This window comes from Triturus cristatus, chromosome 4_1 (assembly GCF_964204655.1).
Source record: "Triturus cristatus chromosome 4_1, aTriCri1.1, whole genome shotgun sequence".
NCBI lineage: Eukaryota > Metazoa > Chordata > Amphibia > Caudata > Salamandridae > Triturus > Triturus cristatus.
Genome location: NC_140585.1, coordinates 1,145,718,867 through 1,145,736,030, shown reverse-complemented (window position 1 = coordinate 1,145,736,030; position 17,164 = coordinate 1,145,718,867). Strand labels below are relative to the sequence as shown.

The window sequence follows — 17,164 nt, the reverse complement described above, 5'->3', positions numbered from 1 at the left end:
TGATCTTTTCAAGTTAACAAGAAAGTTCAAGCTTCACAAGTATTTTAAAATGAAGCCTAATGTCTTGAAATCCAAAAAACCCTCCAGCCAACCTGGGGTGATTGACACTTTAACTGGCGAAGATCTAGCTGCTCTTGAAATTATGGAATCATTACGGACGGATAATCGAGAAGAAGATCAAGGTGACAACGTCGTGGATAACGATCCAATACAAAGATCCACACGGTTGGGTTTTAACCAAGTGAGAGACGTGAGCACCTTCAAACCTACGTCACAATTCTTACCTCAATTGCCTGTGGATGCGATTGATGTATTCTCGGAGGCTGTCAATAAAGATCTTTTGATCCTTCGTGGAAGACTTCAAAATTTGGGCACCAAACAGAATATAACTACGGAACAACGTATGGCGATTGAGACTTTGGGGAATGACCACACGGTAATTTGCAAACCATCGGACAAAGGGGGGAACGTGGTCCTCCAAACAAGGGCGAATTATGAGATGGAAGCCATTAGACAATTGTCAGATGCAGAGAACTATCAGAAAATTCCGAAGGACATATACTTGGATAGCATCAGGAGATATCATGACATGATTAAGATATGGCTTGACAAATCTATGCTCAGTATGGAAGAATACCTGTTCCTCCGCTGTTTAAATCCGGTGGCTCCCACATTTTACCATATCCCCAAAGTCCACAAGGACATTCAACACCCCCCGGGTAGGCCTATTGTTTCTTCCCAAGGGGGATTAACGGAACATTTATCTATTTTTGTTGACTCCTTTCTTTTTCCTTTAGTAAAAACCTTACCGGCGTACATCAAGGATTCACAAGACGTTTTAAAGCGTATTGAGAAACAACAATGGAATCCTGACCTTAAACTCATTGTGCTAGATATTACTAGCCTGTACACCAGGATAAGACATGAACATGGCCTAGAAGCCGTAGCCTATTTTCTAAAGAGAAAGCCTCTGAAATTTATGGAACACAATGCCATGATCCTTCAATTTACTGAGTTCTGCCTTAAAAACAATATTTTTGTTTTTGGTGATGATTTCTACCATCAAAGGTCCGGGACTGTGATGGGCACCTGTTTCGCCCCCAGTTACGCGAATTTATTCGTGGGCTGGTGGGAGGAGCAGGTGTCCAGAACACCCGGACCGATTGATTATGACAGGGTGATCAGTTGGTACAGGTACATAGACGATCTTTTTATTATTTGGGACGGCTCTTTGGAGTCAGCCTCTACCTTTATTGATAACCTGAACAAAAATACCATCAATTTGGAATTCAGTGGTGAAGTGAGTGCTGAAACTGTCAACTTCCTCGATTTACAGATCAGGGTAGTGGATAACCAATTATCTGTATCACTGTACCGCAAACCCACAGCCGGGAATTCGATCCTGCATGCTACCAGTAATCATCTCCCCGGGCTAGTAAGAAGTATCCCTTATGGTGAATTCTTACGGCTCAAACGAAACAGCACCATGGTGGATGATTTTGAAAAGGCAGCCAAAGATAGCATCAGTAGATTTGTAACTAGAGGGTATAATAAAGCATTCCTTGAGAATACTCTGCAGCGAGTAAGGAATATACCCAGGGCCACTCTATTCAAAGAGGACCAGCAAGTGGATACACAGGAAAGGAAAAAGAAAAGTAAGAAAAGTAGAATGGATGAGTGCGATACCAATAAGTTCAGAATGGTGACTACCTTTTCAAATGGTGCCAATCAATTGAAGCAAATCTTAAGAAAAAATTGGCACATTTTGAAAACGGATCATGTGATTGGTCCAGATATTCCTCCTGCCCCTTTAGTAACTTTTAGAAAAGCAAGGTCTTTAAGGGACAGTTTGGTTCAAAGCCATCTATCTACTAGCCCCAAGGTGATGGGAACCCTGAGGGATCTTAGGGGTTTCTTCCCATGCGGCAAATGTAAAGCCTGTGTAGGCAGCAGAAGGACATTGACCTATCAGGTTATTGGTCTCAAGAATCCCCGACCCATTAAGAAGTTCATCACATGTAACACAAACTATGTAGTTTACTGCCTGGAATGCCCGTGTGGCCTACGGTATGTGGGCAGCACGATTCATTGTGTTAAGATTCGCATCCTGGAGCATATGCGAGCGATAGCTAAGAATGATATCACCTACTCTGTCGCAAGGCATTACTCTGAAAAACATAATAGCAATAGGGAACTATTACGCTATTATGGTTTGGACCAAGTCCCCATAAGTATTAGGGGAGAAGATAGAATCAAACAACTGCGCAGGCTTGAGTCACGTTACATTATAGATCTGGGAACTAAAAATCCCGCAGGCATGAATGTGGGCGAGGAATTATCGGTTCATCTTGGTGACTAAATAACAATAGGAACATTAACAGGATAGAATAATATGGCCTAATTACAGGGATCAGGTATACAAGATTTTGTGAGATGTTACATTTAAGTGGTACTGTTTCTGTGTGATGACTGCTAACGTATCTTTTTTGCATTTATAGAATGATTGTGATAGAGGCTTTTGGTTGGGGGTCACAAATTTGCTTGAAGGACAGTGATAACGTTGAGGTTTAGGCCGATACACGGCGTCATGTTAGAAACTTTTTTCCATGTACTTGGCAATTGATTTACAATTGCAAGCTGTTCCTCTGCAATTAAGGAATATTTCCTCTTCATATTTCACTGCCGATCTTGCAATGATGGTAGCCGATATACGGCTTAATTATGGTCAAGTGTGTGGGACTTCACGTGCTGATACACGGCGCAATAACTGTAGAGCAATTGCGCATATCTATGCAAGCAATTGTTTTTTCAAAAACGAAGACTAACATTGGGGACCTATTTATGGTATAATGTTTATCAATTTGTAATTTGTATTCATACATTTTAACTATTGTTTCTCCCAATATGGCGGCTGATTTCTAAAGACGATTGCCTCATTTTGTTGTCCCATTTCGATGACCATGAGAAAGAATACCATGTGACTCTTGCTTTGCCTCTTTAAATATGCCGTTTTCTGGCGCGAATTTTGTAAAACATTTGATTAAGGCATCGCCGAAACGCGTCATGTTTTTTCATGCTCGCAAATGCATTAAATAACTAAATAATTGCAGGAGTGTCCCGTTGAGTGCTTTTCCAAGTTCCTGAAAGTGACTGGGAGTGAGCACGTATTTTAAAACGCGAGTGCACCTTCGCGTTTCAAAGCACCCGTCTATTGAGTGCGCTGGTTTGGAGGTGCAGACGGAGCAATGATTTATATATATATATATATATAACACAACTATCCTCCCTGCGTCGCAGATCCAAACGTCACACTAGCTCATTCACACATGCAGTCATTGGGGGGGCCCATAACACGAACACTCACACGTCTCTGACTCACGAGTCTGCACACAGGAGGGATGATGATATTGTGCTGGACATGTGGGGGGGTACCTTATAACCTATAGGGAAGGAAAAGTTATTTTACAAAATATACATTAACATTCGCCACCTATAGATTCCTAATCCCAAACATCAAGGCAATCCACCCACTTGGTCGACGGTCCAATTAGTTGGATTGGTTGATGGTGATTTAGAACCAGCTAAAACACATTTTAAGACTCAGAATCCTTTATTCTCTTTAACGAAAAACCACAAACTCATAATTTCTCTTAATCAATATTTGTTTATCTAAATTTTGTTGCAATTAATATTAGTATTTGTTTCATCTAAAGTTTTAGAATTTCTAGATCAATTAATTCAAATCGCAAGTCATAATATTTACCTATTCTTGCTATCTGGGTTTTCTCTAATTCATTGGCTCTGCATAATCGAATTAGCCGTTAAATTGTTCAAATAAAGCAGGCCAAAGCTCAAAGTCCAAAAGTTCTTTGCTCAGCACGTTACAGTCCCAAAGATTTCCATAGGACCAGAAATCGTGCAAGCATCTGTCATCGCAAGCATAGACGTCAGGAAATTGGAACAATCCAAAACAACAACAGGAACCCAGGACAAGCCAGACTCTTCCCTATTCTACTACTCTTTTTATAATAAATTTTGGGATAACATGAAACATTTTTAGGCGGAGAAAGTCTGTGATTGGCTGATCGAAAACATCCGATTTTTGTTCATTATGGTTTCTCATGGATTTTGCTGGTTCACTTCCGTAAATGACATAGTCCTTATGTTACAATGTTTTGGGTTTACTTGTATGATCCAATTGTTCATTTGAAACTGGTTTTACTGTCCGGGGTTTGGCAGTCCACCAAGATCCTATCCTTGACCGAGGACATTGGGTGCTCGGGTCTTTAGGAAGTTCACGGAGCCATCCGAGTCTGCGCAGTAGGTATCGCGCTCACGAGACGGTGGCCACATCTGAACTCGATTTCGGACGCCATATTTTGGTAGGACCAAATGCTAACTTAAGCGAAACAAACACAAAAGAATAATTAATACAAATAAATTATTCTAATGTTATACCCACACTAATCCCTTTATGTATTAGTATTTTCCTAGCATATAGCGACGTTTAAAGCGATAATGTTCACCTTTAGGAGCCAATCAGGAATGCAAACATCACATAAGCAACATAAATCATGTGATATCTATTACCACATGTACTACTATTAATATGCGTACGCATTTTAATCATTAGAGTTATTTTGCCATGCAAATAGCAATTTCCCACGTGTAATTTGTGTATGCAAAAGGTTGAATTAATAACACACACCACAACGTTAGTAAAATTATAATCAGTAAGTTATATCGTTAGTCTTTTCATACAAAATAGAGGAGGTATACAAAATTTTGCTCTACCTGCTCCATCAGGTGTTTGCTTCTGAGAAACAAAGATCTTGCCAATCAGAATGCCATGAAATATCAGGCTGCCTTGCATTGATATTTTGCTGTAAATCCTCCCACAATGTAGGACGGTGCCCTTTCAGTGATAATACTCCGTTAAAGCAGCAATGAAGTGAAATACAGATGGGTTGTGATGCCAGAGGCTTGGTGGACAACTCGCCCTTTCCTAAAAATAAGATCCTTGAAATCTGAATTTAAGTGTACAAAATATTGAACTTGGCCTTCAGTCGGAGGGAAGGTTGAACAGATCACAACTGTGTGATAGACCCTTAGGGCATCATTAGGATGGCGGGCGGACAACATCCTGATGGAAAACGGGACTGCCCGCCATAAGTGCGGCGGTCCCGTGGGGGAGATTAGGATGCGCCCACCACACTGGCGGGTGCATCACGCATTTTTAACATTGCGGCGGGCTGTGCTTTCAGCAGCACCCGCCGCAACGGTAAAAATGCATGTTGTGCATTTGCATGCACAAAGTGGCAGGCACTGCGTGGTGCCTGCCGCATTGTGCATGCAAATGCAGGGGGGTCCCATAGGTACCCTCCATGTGCACCCCCAACCCCCCCAACTTTCTGTGGCGGCAACGGTGCTACAGAAAGGCTGCTCTCCGCCAGCATACTAATATGGATGGCGGTGTCTAGCAGACACTGCCACCATATTAAACCCTTTTCTGCCTGGTCGACTTATCGACCGGGTGGAAAAGCGGCGGGCGGTCTTCCTGTCCGCCGCGGTACACCCCGCCATGCTAATATGGAGGGGGAAATGGGTGGCGGGCGGGGAAGGATGTAGGGCGGATCGCCACCGCCCACATGGTGTTGGCGATCTGCCCTACATCCTAATGGACCCCTTAGCATTTAAAAGAGGGGCACTTTCCTGAATGACAGCCTTAATTTTCATCTCAAAATCAACCCCTCTGACTACCCTTAATCTAGAACAATCAGATAATGATCCGATGGGTAACCACTTGGGCCAAATAAGAGACAGTATGCAACTCCCTATTCAAATAGATTTTGCATACATTGTTTTCAAGATGCCAACCAAATGGAAAACAGACAAAGATATCTATTTAATCCTTAAAAAAGGATCAGCCTCTCAAAGATGGCATTTGGGCAGTATGAATTAGGAAGAATACACTGAGTGAAGAAGAGGGTGATAGGAAAGGACTTTCGTAGGAGGAAAGCTAAGAGTCCTACAGAAAAACATGAGAGTAGCCAGCAGGGGAAAGCGCAGGCTGAACGTCAACAAAAGAAATACTAAATTCATTACACTTGTGTAATATAACATTTATTTTTTCTTACTATCAAAAATTCTCCAGAATAACTTGGATAAGGCCCCGGCGAAAAACATTCTTCAGGCTGACCTTGGTGCATTGGAGACTGAAGGATCCAGGAGAGAGGCTGCTGGACATGTGGAAAGTCGGAGAAGAATTAATATATCCGGTGAGTGGAGAATACATTAGGTTGTTGCATGTGGTTGCTGAATGAACAAATTTACTTATTAAAGTAAATGATAATATGCCAATAGGTCTTAGCAGCAGCTTCTATTGCAGTCCATAAATATACAATTCAAAGTTGATAAGCATTAAGATTATGTATATATATATATACACCAATGCATATAAAGGTAAACAAAAACTGGCAGGCATCTCAACCGGTTGACAAAGCATCCGTCTGAACCAGGTCTCCAGTAGGTTACTTTGGTCAATTTGACCCCTAATCCTATATTATAAACAATCTAATTATTCACTATACACCATGCCCTCTTTACCGTCATTCCTGTATACATCACCTTTTTTACAGATGCCCACCTTTAACTATCTTTTAATATCCCTGCATATCTAATATTTTCTGGAGGGCTTTGTTGCAATCCAAGTTTCCCCACAGGCTGTTTTGATCTTATTAATATAATGAATGAACCCTAACAGCTTGATAACAATTCATGAAGAAAATAATATTTGGAATTTTATGGCTTGATTTTGGAAATTGTGAAGCCCAAACCAATGGAATGTAGGATGTTTTTCCATACGGATTACCACATTGCATGAATTCCTTCCAAATAATTTTTAATACATGAATTTGGAGCTTTTCCATAACAAACTGAATCTGATTTAAAATTATAATTAAAAATGTAAGACAAAATCTGAATAACAAATGAGAATACTTATTAATAAAAAGAAGAGAGAACATGATTGCAATTCCTCATTTGTTTTGCAGATGTCCTGTAATGGTATAGTCTAGAGAGTCTACACAAATTAAAGTCACTGAAAGGGCGCACACATTTTTTTGACATCTGTATGTTAATGCATGCATCTGCACAGTCACAACAAAATGACACCTTGAAATGAGAAAAGACATTTAAATTATCGAGGAACATTAGCCGACTATTAGAAAAAGATGACTATCTTCCCTGTAATAGAACATTTCCTTAGCTACCCTTCTGCTACCACTTCTGCCTAATCGTTATGTATTAGATAGATGGGTGATTTATCAGCTGTAAATACTCTGCGAGGCTTATTGTAGTCGAGAAGATTTCAGAAGGGGATTTGAAGCCCCGCCCATCATTCCCATTGACTGACGTCAGCATTTATGGTAAACGCTGGCCTCCGATCGCAAACAAGGCTTTTTTGTTACCGCCCTGTCTCCTTCTCGGCCAGCCCATGCGGACTGGATCTTTTGCTTGCGGCGTGACACGGTCTCCTTCAATTGGGTCTGTGAGCACTTCTTTTTTTTAATTTTGCTTTTACAAAGGCAGCCACGGGTTTATTTTTGTATCGCGCTTTCACTTTAACTGCTATTGTTAAAGTGAAAGCGCGATGCAAAAATAAACATGCATTCGCGCATTGGTGACAGATTTTTTATGAGTGGCTGAAGAACGGAAGAGGAAGAGAACGTGCGTAGTGTACCCGAGCTCAGCATTGTATTTTGCTGCACATCGACTCTTAATGCCAAAACCGCGTTCTTATTAAGGCCCGCGCTTGCCGGTATGGAGCGCCCCCTCGGCTCTCCGTTACTGGCGTCCGCTGTTGAACCTCGGCCCCTCGGAGACTGGGAGCCCAGTGAAGGAACGCCTTATTAGCGGCGCCTGAGCATTAAACGCTGCTTGGGTTTAACGCCGACTCCTCGGTGCAGCTTCGGGTCTTTTACTGCCAACGGAGGAGGTGTCAAAACCCGCCCTGGGCTTTGAAACAGAGGTATATTTCTTTGTTGTATCTTGTACATTTTATGCAATGCCACCTGTGTTACATAAGCTGATTACCTTTCGCCTTAGCAGGAGCAAAAGTACCTTAAAGAGTGCCAAATCCCAGGCTGGCGCAGCTTGCAAACACTGCAGAGGCAGACACTAGACTGAGCACTAAAGTATTTTGTGGATGGGCAGACGGGTTCACATGTTCAAATGCTAATGTTTAATTTGGAAGACTTCAAAAGGACAACAAAATTTAAATGCAACATTGGACTTTAATCTTCAGATGCATAGCCATATGTACAGAAAATACACCTCAAGGCGCCTGCATCCATTGAACGGCAACTGCAAAAGCGCCATCACCGCCAATTTACTGCTAGACACAGAAATGGCTGATAAACACGCCCTACGTCACCAGAGACATTCAGCTTGAGTGCTTTAGACGTCTTAAACTAAGGCTAGCAGTAAAAACACCACTATAGAGAAAAGAGTGTTGTTAAGGCTCTAGGAATCTTTCAGGACCTTAAGTATAGTTTATTTTATAGTAAATAAGTTAATGCAGGTTTGCGTGTCGTGCAAACATCATGTTACTGCGTTTTGCTTCCTCTAACCCAACTATGATTTTTACTTAGGGGAATGTAGGAAAAGCAGCGAGGGAGGATAATATGGCATTAGCAAAATGGCGGGAGCCTTGGCTTCCATCAAAGTATATAGGGAAAGTAAAACGCAAAATATTACACTCGACTCCCGTCAAAAACGTTGCATGGTGTATTTGCTGTCCTTTTAAATCTGATTTCACTTTCTGCCTCAGGCAATTGGATTTAAAAATCACTCTCACTTACCAATGCCCTCCTCACAGACACTATCCGATTCAAAGAACATTACCGATCAAAGGTACAGTGCTAACCCAAGCTGTGAGGTACCGTCCCAGTACCACAGATTGAGTCCTGGGGACTGCTAGGGGTGTGTGGACAGAGATATCTCTTCTGAACCCAGCTGCGGGCTTGAGAGAGGCAAACCTTGGGGGGCGTCCACCTCCTGGAGTAAGCTCTTTCACACAGATAGTACATTGCCCCCGCCACCCCTAACATGGCTGCTTCAAAGGGATGGGAGCCGAGCAGGGACATCCTGGGAAAGAGACTGGCTATCCTAGGAACCTGGACAGTGGGCAGTAAAGAGGGACAATGCAGGTACCTGCTAGTAATCATCTTGAAAATTAAAAAAAAGCATATCTACACCTATGAAGCAGTAGATGAATCATTAAAGGGCTCTCCTTCAAACGTACTTGTTATTATCTAATTATACTACACCAAGAGCACAAGTGTCCAATTATATTTTAAGTGCTCTCTGCTAGCAGGAAAAGTCACCCTGGGCGGTGGACAAACTGCACTGCAGCCTCTGACACTTTAAACAAGCATTTGCAATGCAATAGGTCTCGCATTTACGCAAGTTTAAGCTATTGGCATTGTAAATGACAATGCCTTTTATTTACATTTTAAAAACCAAAACATAAATAAAAGTTATTGTAATTTATAATGCCAATTGCTAAAATGCACGTAAATGCGAGACCTATCGCATTGCAAATGCTTGTTTATTTATAGGCACTTTTATTAGTCTCATAATAATATTTAATTTTCTAAGCAGTAGCTGACCCTCAGGGGTCCCTGGACAACAGATTGAGAATCACCGCTCTATTGTATTCAGAGGCCAATTCTGAAATTCCTAGCATTTCTGTAAGTGCCCTGAAAGGTTCCAGGCCACCAGACCTAGGTTGCCCCATAGGACTAGATTGTGATACTGACCTCCTGAGTTCCACAACAACTGCTGAAGGACTGGTAATAGAATTTGGAGTTCTTACTACAATGCCAGCATGAAAAGGATACCGAGGCTGCATTCTCAGAGAAATTATCATGACTACTGATGCACCCAAGCTGCTGATCTATGCAAGACACATTGATGTCATGCCAAAAGAAGGAAAAGCATACATATTTTTGAAGACCAGTTTGCGTAAGAGCATCTATTGCCAGCGTCTTTCGGTCTAGTCTCCAACTGAAGAACTGATGTAGTTGAGCTGATAATTGGAAGGCAATTAGGTTAGCCACAAAATGTCCCCAAAATTTGTCAAGGTCCATGAAAATTCAAAGATGCAGCTTCCAATTGCTGCCTTCCTGGAGTTAAATTGTCCATATGCAGCAGATTTCCACAGCTGAAAGATTCAGACTGTGCGATAAGCGTCTCTCAAGTCGAACCATGCCCTGGGAAGAAGAACATCACTGAGGTGAACTGTTGTCTCCATCCTGAAGTGGTGGCACCACACAAACTGAATGAAATCTTTAGATTTATTATAGGGCGATACTTCTTTCTTTTGACAAGAAAAGTGTTGCTGGCAAACCCTCTTGGACCTAACAGACATGCCTCTATTGCCCTCTTCATAAGCACTTCCTTCACCTCTATGGAAATATAATGCTTTCCCTCCTGAGAAAACTGAATTGAGATTGGAAAAAATGTGCTGAACTGGACATCAGTAACAATCTATTTGAAAACCACATACTGTTTACTAAACCCAGAGGTTGTTTGAAATATTTAACCAATTTTGGGCCTAGAGCTAATCTCCCCTCTCCTTTATAAGAAGAGAGGGAGTAATACTCACTCTCGACTAAAGGACCTCCATATCTGCCTGCCCTAGAAGAGGTCCGACCCCCAAAACTCTAGCCAGGGAGCAATGGGCCTTATGTATGGAGACGAAGGGCTGAACGTATTTGCCCGTTTCTCTGATGTAACGATCCCCGTATAGACCAGGGTTATCTGGTTTTATGTCTGAGTCCTTCAGTTCCCTGAGCTTTTTATCTCTTGTGATCAAACTACCTTTACTTTTATATGATGGTCCTGAATTAGCATCCCCCACGAAACAGACGGCTCTAGAGCCCCTCTAGAATTTACATCAGAATGCAAAGGTTCCAAGGAATATTTTGCTTGTTCTGGTAGACATACAATCTTGATTATTGGGCCCAAGGTATCCAAAGGTTTATCTTGGCATGATGCTCAGGCTCTATCCACTGCTTTTCTAGGGTCTTCTTCACCTCTACCTAGAAAGGTAACTATTTTGCAATCCTGAATTCCTTATCTGCTACAGTCAGCCAAGGACATTCCTGAGTTATACATGGAGACATCTCCCGCATCCAAAATCACAGTACTAACTAGGCTGGGTGAAATCTTAATTACGCCAGAGTAATTTCAGTAACTACTCATTGTTCCTGTGAATTACTGAAATTACATGATTAACCCAGCTTGAGTAATTACGAGGGAGCACAAGAACAGCAAACTAAGGGGCATATTTACAAACAGGTGATAAAAAATTATCGCCGCTTTTGCGGCCTTTTTCGGCCGAAAAGCGGCGATAATTTTATCGCCTAATTAGCAAGGCCACGCTAACGCGTGAAACCTTGCTTTAGCGTCAGGATTCCTAACGCCCAGCTTTGCATCTCTAATGAGATGCAAAGTGGGCGTTCCTGACCTAACATGATAGGAGAAATGCCGCTAAGTGACATTTCTCCTATCATCAAGCCCTACGCTATGAGGCATAGCGTCAGGAAAAGTAGCGATAACCCCTGTTATCGCTACTTTCCTTACGCCTGCTTCAGGACTGATTTAGCCATGATATCCTATGGAAGGTGGATATCATGGCTAAGTTTGTGAGTCCCTATCAGCAAGCTAACGTGAGATTATGGCTGGGTTTCCAGCGATAATCTCACGTTAGGCAGTTAGCGTGAGGATTTTTATCGCTGAGGAGATAAGCGTTGCTAATAGCACGCTATCTCAGCGATAAAAATCCACGTTACCCGGCGATAATTATCCTCACGCTAAGAGCGCTGAACGATAATTATCGCCGGTTGTTGCTGATATGCCCCTAAGAGAGAGCGGCTGTTGGCTACTTCTGTCCGTGTCCTGTACCATTTAATGTTATTTTCTTAGTGCAAAATGCATCCTCTGGCCCATTTTGGAAATGAGGGTGAATTAAGAAAATAAAGATCTTTCCTACCAACTGTGACTCACATCTTCTGATGGGGAGCTATCAGAGAAAGCTGGGCAGTGATCTGTGTGCTGCAGAATTTCCAGGATGGGGCCCTGTTCTCATCAGACAAAGGACCACTCCCTCCACTACCCTTCCTCAAGATTAATACCCAACCACCTTTGACAGTTCTCTATTTAAGCAGACGACCTCCCTTCTCTCTAGGAGTAGAAAAGAGATTGAGGGACAACTGATCTTGAAATGTAATTTCAAAAGTAATATCTATACAAATATATTCAAAGACCTCGGAGAACTCATGCCAGTCCTAAGAGATAGAAGAGAATTCCTGATACCCACTGGATGGAGTCAGGGTCCACAGTACTAAATAGAAACATTAGAAATCACCTACAACAACCACTAGGCCACTATGGCGTGTACTTCATTACTGCCAAATGGCCTACATCATCAAGGCCGGACTGGCGGCAGCGGACTCCGGGCTTTTCCCCGGTGGTCCGCAGAGTGGGGGGCTGTTTTTGGCCCCTGGGGGTTTGTTTTTGTTACAGGGGGCCGGCAATATCGGCCCCCTGTAACAAAATCGTCCGAAACCGGCCCTAGCAAACAGCTTGGCAGCCCTCCAACCCCCTGGGGGGCCGGCCGGGCAGTTTGCCAGGGCCGGTTTCGGTTCCCAGTCCGGCCTTGTACATCATGCTTGACCCTCAAACAGTTTGGTGTTTTAGCCAATTGCTTTTTTGTACCAGTTACAAACACCTGGAATTAAAATTATCATTTGAAACTTCAGAGACCCCTTCCTGCCTCATTCTGTCTATACACTGTGCACAAACACCATCACAGTCCCTTACACGTACCTTATGCATTCATCTTTTAATGTATGTGTGAGTGACGAGAAACAACTGTTCATTTTACATTTCATTTAAAATTCATGAATTTTTTTAATTTGCTTTCTAATTACCAGGACAGTAAAGACTATCACCCCGTCCCTTTCTTAACAGTCAACTTCTCTTGACCTGAAATGATGAACTTTTAACAAACCCGGAAGTGAAATCTTTGGACAGGATTAATAATAGGTACAAGAAGAAAATTCAGAGACACTGAATTAAAAGTCTCCTATGCTGAGATCCTGCACTTGGTCTCTCGTCACGCTATGGACTCATACTCGACCTCCCATTCCGTATCCACATCACACCTCACCTCCAGTGGCGGCTCCTTCGCTAAGGCAGAGGAGCGTCGCCCCACTGCTCACAGAGCAGTGTAAAACTAAAAATAAAATGATAAGAACTGAAGTCAGCTTAGGGCGGTGCTTGCTTCCCCTGACGCTGGGGAGGAGGACTGGTTGCTGCACTCTAAAATGTGCATGAGGTGGCCATCTTGGCCTGGCCAAACCCTCATACGCACTTTGCATTTTGTCCACCCAGGCTGCATTATAGCCTGGGTGGAGATCATGCCCAGGCTTCCTGTCCCCATCTGAGCGATAAACCATGGCGCTCAGACCAATCACAATGCTGCATTGCAGCGTTGTGATTGTCTTGGGGGAGCCTGGGTGCATACCAATCACAGTGCTGCATTGCAGTGTTGTGATTGGCTCTTGGGAGCCTGGGTACTTCCTGGAAGATGCATGGAGGACACACGACATGGGAGAGACGGAGGAGAGACGCGGTGATCAGGTAAGAGAAATTTATTTTTAGCCCCTGCCCAGCCACCCCAGTACCGTACTGGCCGTCACTGCTCACCTCAAGAAGCTTTACTGGCTCCCCATTCACAGGCGCGGCCAATTCTAACTTCTCACGCACTCATACAAAGCCCTACACAACAGTGGTGGCTCCTCTTCTAAGGCGGAGGAGCGTCGCCCCACTGCTCTCGGGGCAGTGTAAAAGCAAAAATAAAATGATAACGGAAGTTATTTCTGTTATTATCATTTTATTTTTACTATCAGCCAGGTCGGGCAGAGCGGGGCTGGGCTCCCGTGATATGCAGGAGGAGGAGGAGTAGTTGCTGAAGTCCAAAGTGGGCATGACTGCTTGGCAGGCCCTCTTGGGCCGGCCAAACAGTCATGTGCACTTTGAATGTTCCCCACCAGGCTGCATTACACAGCCTGGTTGGGAACATGCCTAGCCCCCCATTCCCCATCTGAGCGCTCAGACCAATCACAGTGCTGCATTGCAGCATTGTGATTGGCTTAGGGGAGGGAGCCATTGTGCTACCTGGTTCCGGCCACAGAGAAAATATGAGGGACGACGGAAGAGAGATGACTGAGGACTCGAGACACGGAGTGGAGGTAAGTGTTTTTTAAAAAGCTTGTACCCCCTAGCGACCCCCCCGCCCTCCACTCTTGTTCCCTGCCAGCCGCTACTGCTACGCAATACAGAACCAGAATACCTGAACTACCGCATGCACTTTCACCAACCCACCAGACACCTGTTCTCTGCCTCACTCTAATTCACTTTCATTCCCTGCATCCGCAAAAGCAAACCTGGAAGTTGCTCATTCACCTACATAGCACCCAAGACATGGACCAACCTCCCTCAACACATAAAAGCCACCTCCTCACTTCTGGAGTACTGCAAGAAGGTGAAGACCTGGCTCTTTGTATAAGCACCTTAGGGACCTCACACCTACACACCTTTCTAAACGCCTGGATACCCTCTCAGGCTATTAGTGTGCTATACTAATCAATATAACAGACCGTATGGAAAGTCTATGACACCAACTCAAAAGTGAACTCAAATTAGAGAATGTGTGTACATCTCTAAATGCAGCTTTAGGAAAGGCCATTTGTAGACTTGAGGCAGCTTTGCAAACTAAAGAGAATGTACTTGTACTGTGCCATTTAAAACAAAGAAAGGGATGAAGGAAAACATTAAAGAAAACCGAAACAAATGCAGGCAGGAAGGGGAGTACTGGTGTGAGGAAAGAAATAAGTAATGGATGAAAGATGGAGGAAATAAGAAACAAATGTGAAAGGAAGAAATGGCGGGAAAGAGTGAGAAAGGAAGTGAATGAAGTGTGATGGATGAATAGCAAGAAGAAAGGAAAGGATGAATAAAAGCAGAAAGAATGGTTGAGGATAAGAAAGGAAGAAATTAAAGAAGGGATGAAGGAAAGAGCAAGAAAATGGGGAAGAAATGCACCAAAAGAAAAAGGATGGGGAATGAATGGGGATGTATGGAAGCAAGAATGGAAAGTAGAAAGGAGGCATGGCTGGAGGTGCTGAGGAAGAGAAAAAAAGAAAGGAAAAAAGATGGGATGAAGGAAAGAAAGGAGGTCAGGGGAGTGGATATGAGTATGAAATGCACTGGGTCAAGGAGGGACAGAGGGAATAATGACACTGTAATATTGCAAAGAAATTGAAAAACAAAAGATGAATATACATTTCTGTGTTTTTAACACACCATGTATGTTTGTAAACCACATATTTACCAGAGGGGGCCTTGAGACCGAATTAAAAATGCTGTTATCCAACTCAATGGCACTAATTTTATCGACCTCAGAAAGATGAAAGACTGAGTGGCCATACCAAGATTTAAATTTACGTCCCTGAGATCAAACACAGATTCCTGGAGTGGATATATTAGCCCACTGATCAACCAGACCCAGCGAAGCATTTCTTGAAATAGAAGGTACAAACATGGAGGAGGCAACTGATAACGAGGGAGATGTCGTCCGACACAAACACAGATACTTTCAACAAGACAAACAAAATAGACGAGGAGTTAAACAACAGACTGCATTGCAGCCTCTTTCCCTCGAGAAATACAGCTTAACTATATAAAGACAGCCAACTGTGTAGTGACAACCCCACCATGGCAGCGAACAAGTGGAGAACCTATCAGTGCATTTCAATGCTGCAAAGGTCTCCAGTGCAAGTATGACAAATGGGACTCTATCAGTTACACCTTCAGTCCGGGTCCAGGTGTCACTGAACCTGTTGCACTATTGATAGTTACACCCCTGAAACTCATCAAGCTGTCAGTACCCCTTCTCCATATCCTCAAAAACTAAGGGGCATATTATCAAGAACGGCGTTAAAATTATCACCGCTTTAGCAGCAGAAAACTGCCGCTAAAGCGGCGATAATGGGCTTGATAATATGCCTTTGAGAATTCCCATAGAAGCCCATGTTCTGGTGTCAACATGGGCTTCAATTGGAATTCTCTGCGGCATATTATCAAGCCCATTATCGCCTCTTTAGCTGCAGTTTTCTGCCGCTAAAGCGGCGATAATTTTAACGCCGTGCTTGATAATATGCCCCTATGATGGCACAGACACCAAAGAAAACCTCCCTACACAGCACCAGGCACATGGTTGCTACAAAAGGAGGAGACTGTGGCCTACTGGCCAGTAGCCAGACCTGTGGACCTGTGAATTAGCTGAATAACCTGACATTCTGGACGAAGCAATGAATCCCCCGTGCTTAAAAATAATGTATATAGTCTGTGTCTCTTAACCTGCTCCAATTCCCTGGGGCCAAGATCTCCTTATTTAAAACTGCAATTCGAAAAAGTTATTATGTGTTCTGATAAACATTTTTTTTAATTATGTGCCACCTTGACAAGTGCCACACGTTGCTTACCTGCTCAGTGAGGGGTGATGCGATGATGGCTGGTCACAGAAGGACACTGTCACACTCGTCGGGTTTGTGCTCTATTCTTCTGTACAGGCCAGGCGGGCATCTAAAGTTCAGCTTAGTCTGCCATGCCTGCTGCCCATGTGCTCCCTGAAATGCTGCCACTGCCAGACTCACGCAGCACAGCAATTAGGGCGCGAGTGCTGGCAGTGTTCATACAGTGCTGCCAGTGCCAGTCACACTGAGGTCTGAAACTCCGAGACTGCAGTTAGTGGTGAGCCCAGGCCACAAGCACGCAGGAGGCAGAATGAATTTTGTCTGGCCTGCATCGGCTGGTTTCACTTTCAGTTCAGTGCGTGGGAGCAGTTAAAAGCAAGCTACGCCTGAGCGCTTTTAATTTTGACCACATCACAGTTTGTCCTGAACTTTCCCAGCTCGCCCATCAGCCCGCCCTCAGCCACAATTATCCAAAGGGAAAAAGTATAACGATAGTCCTCAGTGAAAGGCAGGCATGCACCGATAACATCACTAGCGTGATGCAGTCATCATGCCTG

General features: G+C 43.4%; 1 protein-coding gene across 1 annotated transcript in view; it reads left to right on the top strand.

Annotated features, from left to right (window-relative positions):
* Window positions 1-17,164, top strand: part of LOC146856217 (uncharacterized) — a 76,017-nt gene that overhangs the window by 49,191 nt on the left and 9,662 nt on the right. The window contains exon 4 of the mRNA XM_085654277.1: window positions 6,155-6,278. Coding sequence (XP_085510403.1) covers window positions 6,155-6,278 — 124 coding nt within the window. The remainder of the gene's footprint in view (window positions 1-6,154; window positions 6,279-17,164) is intronic.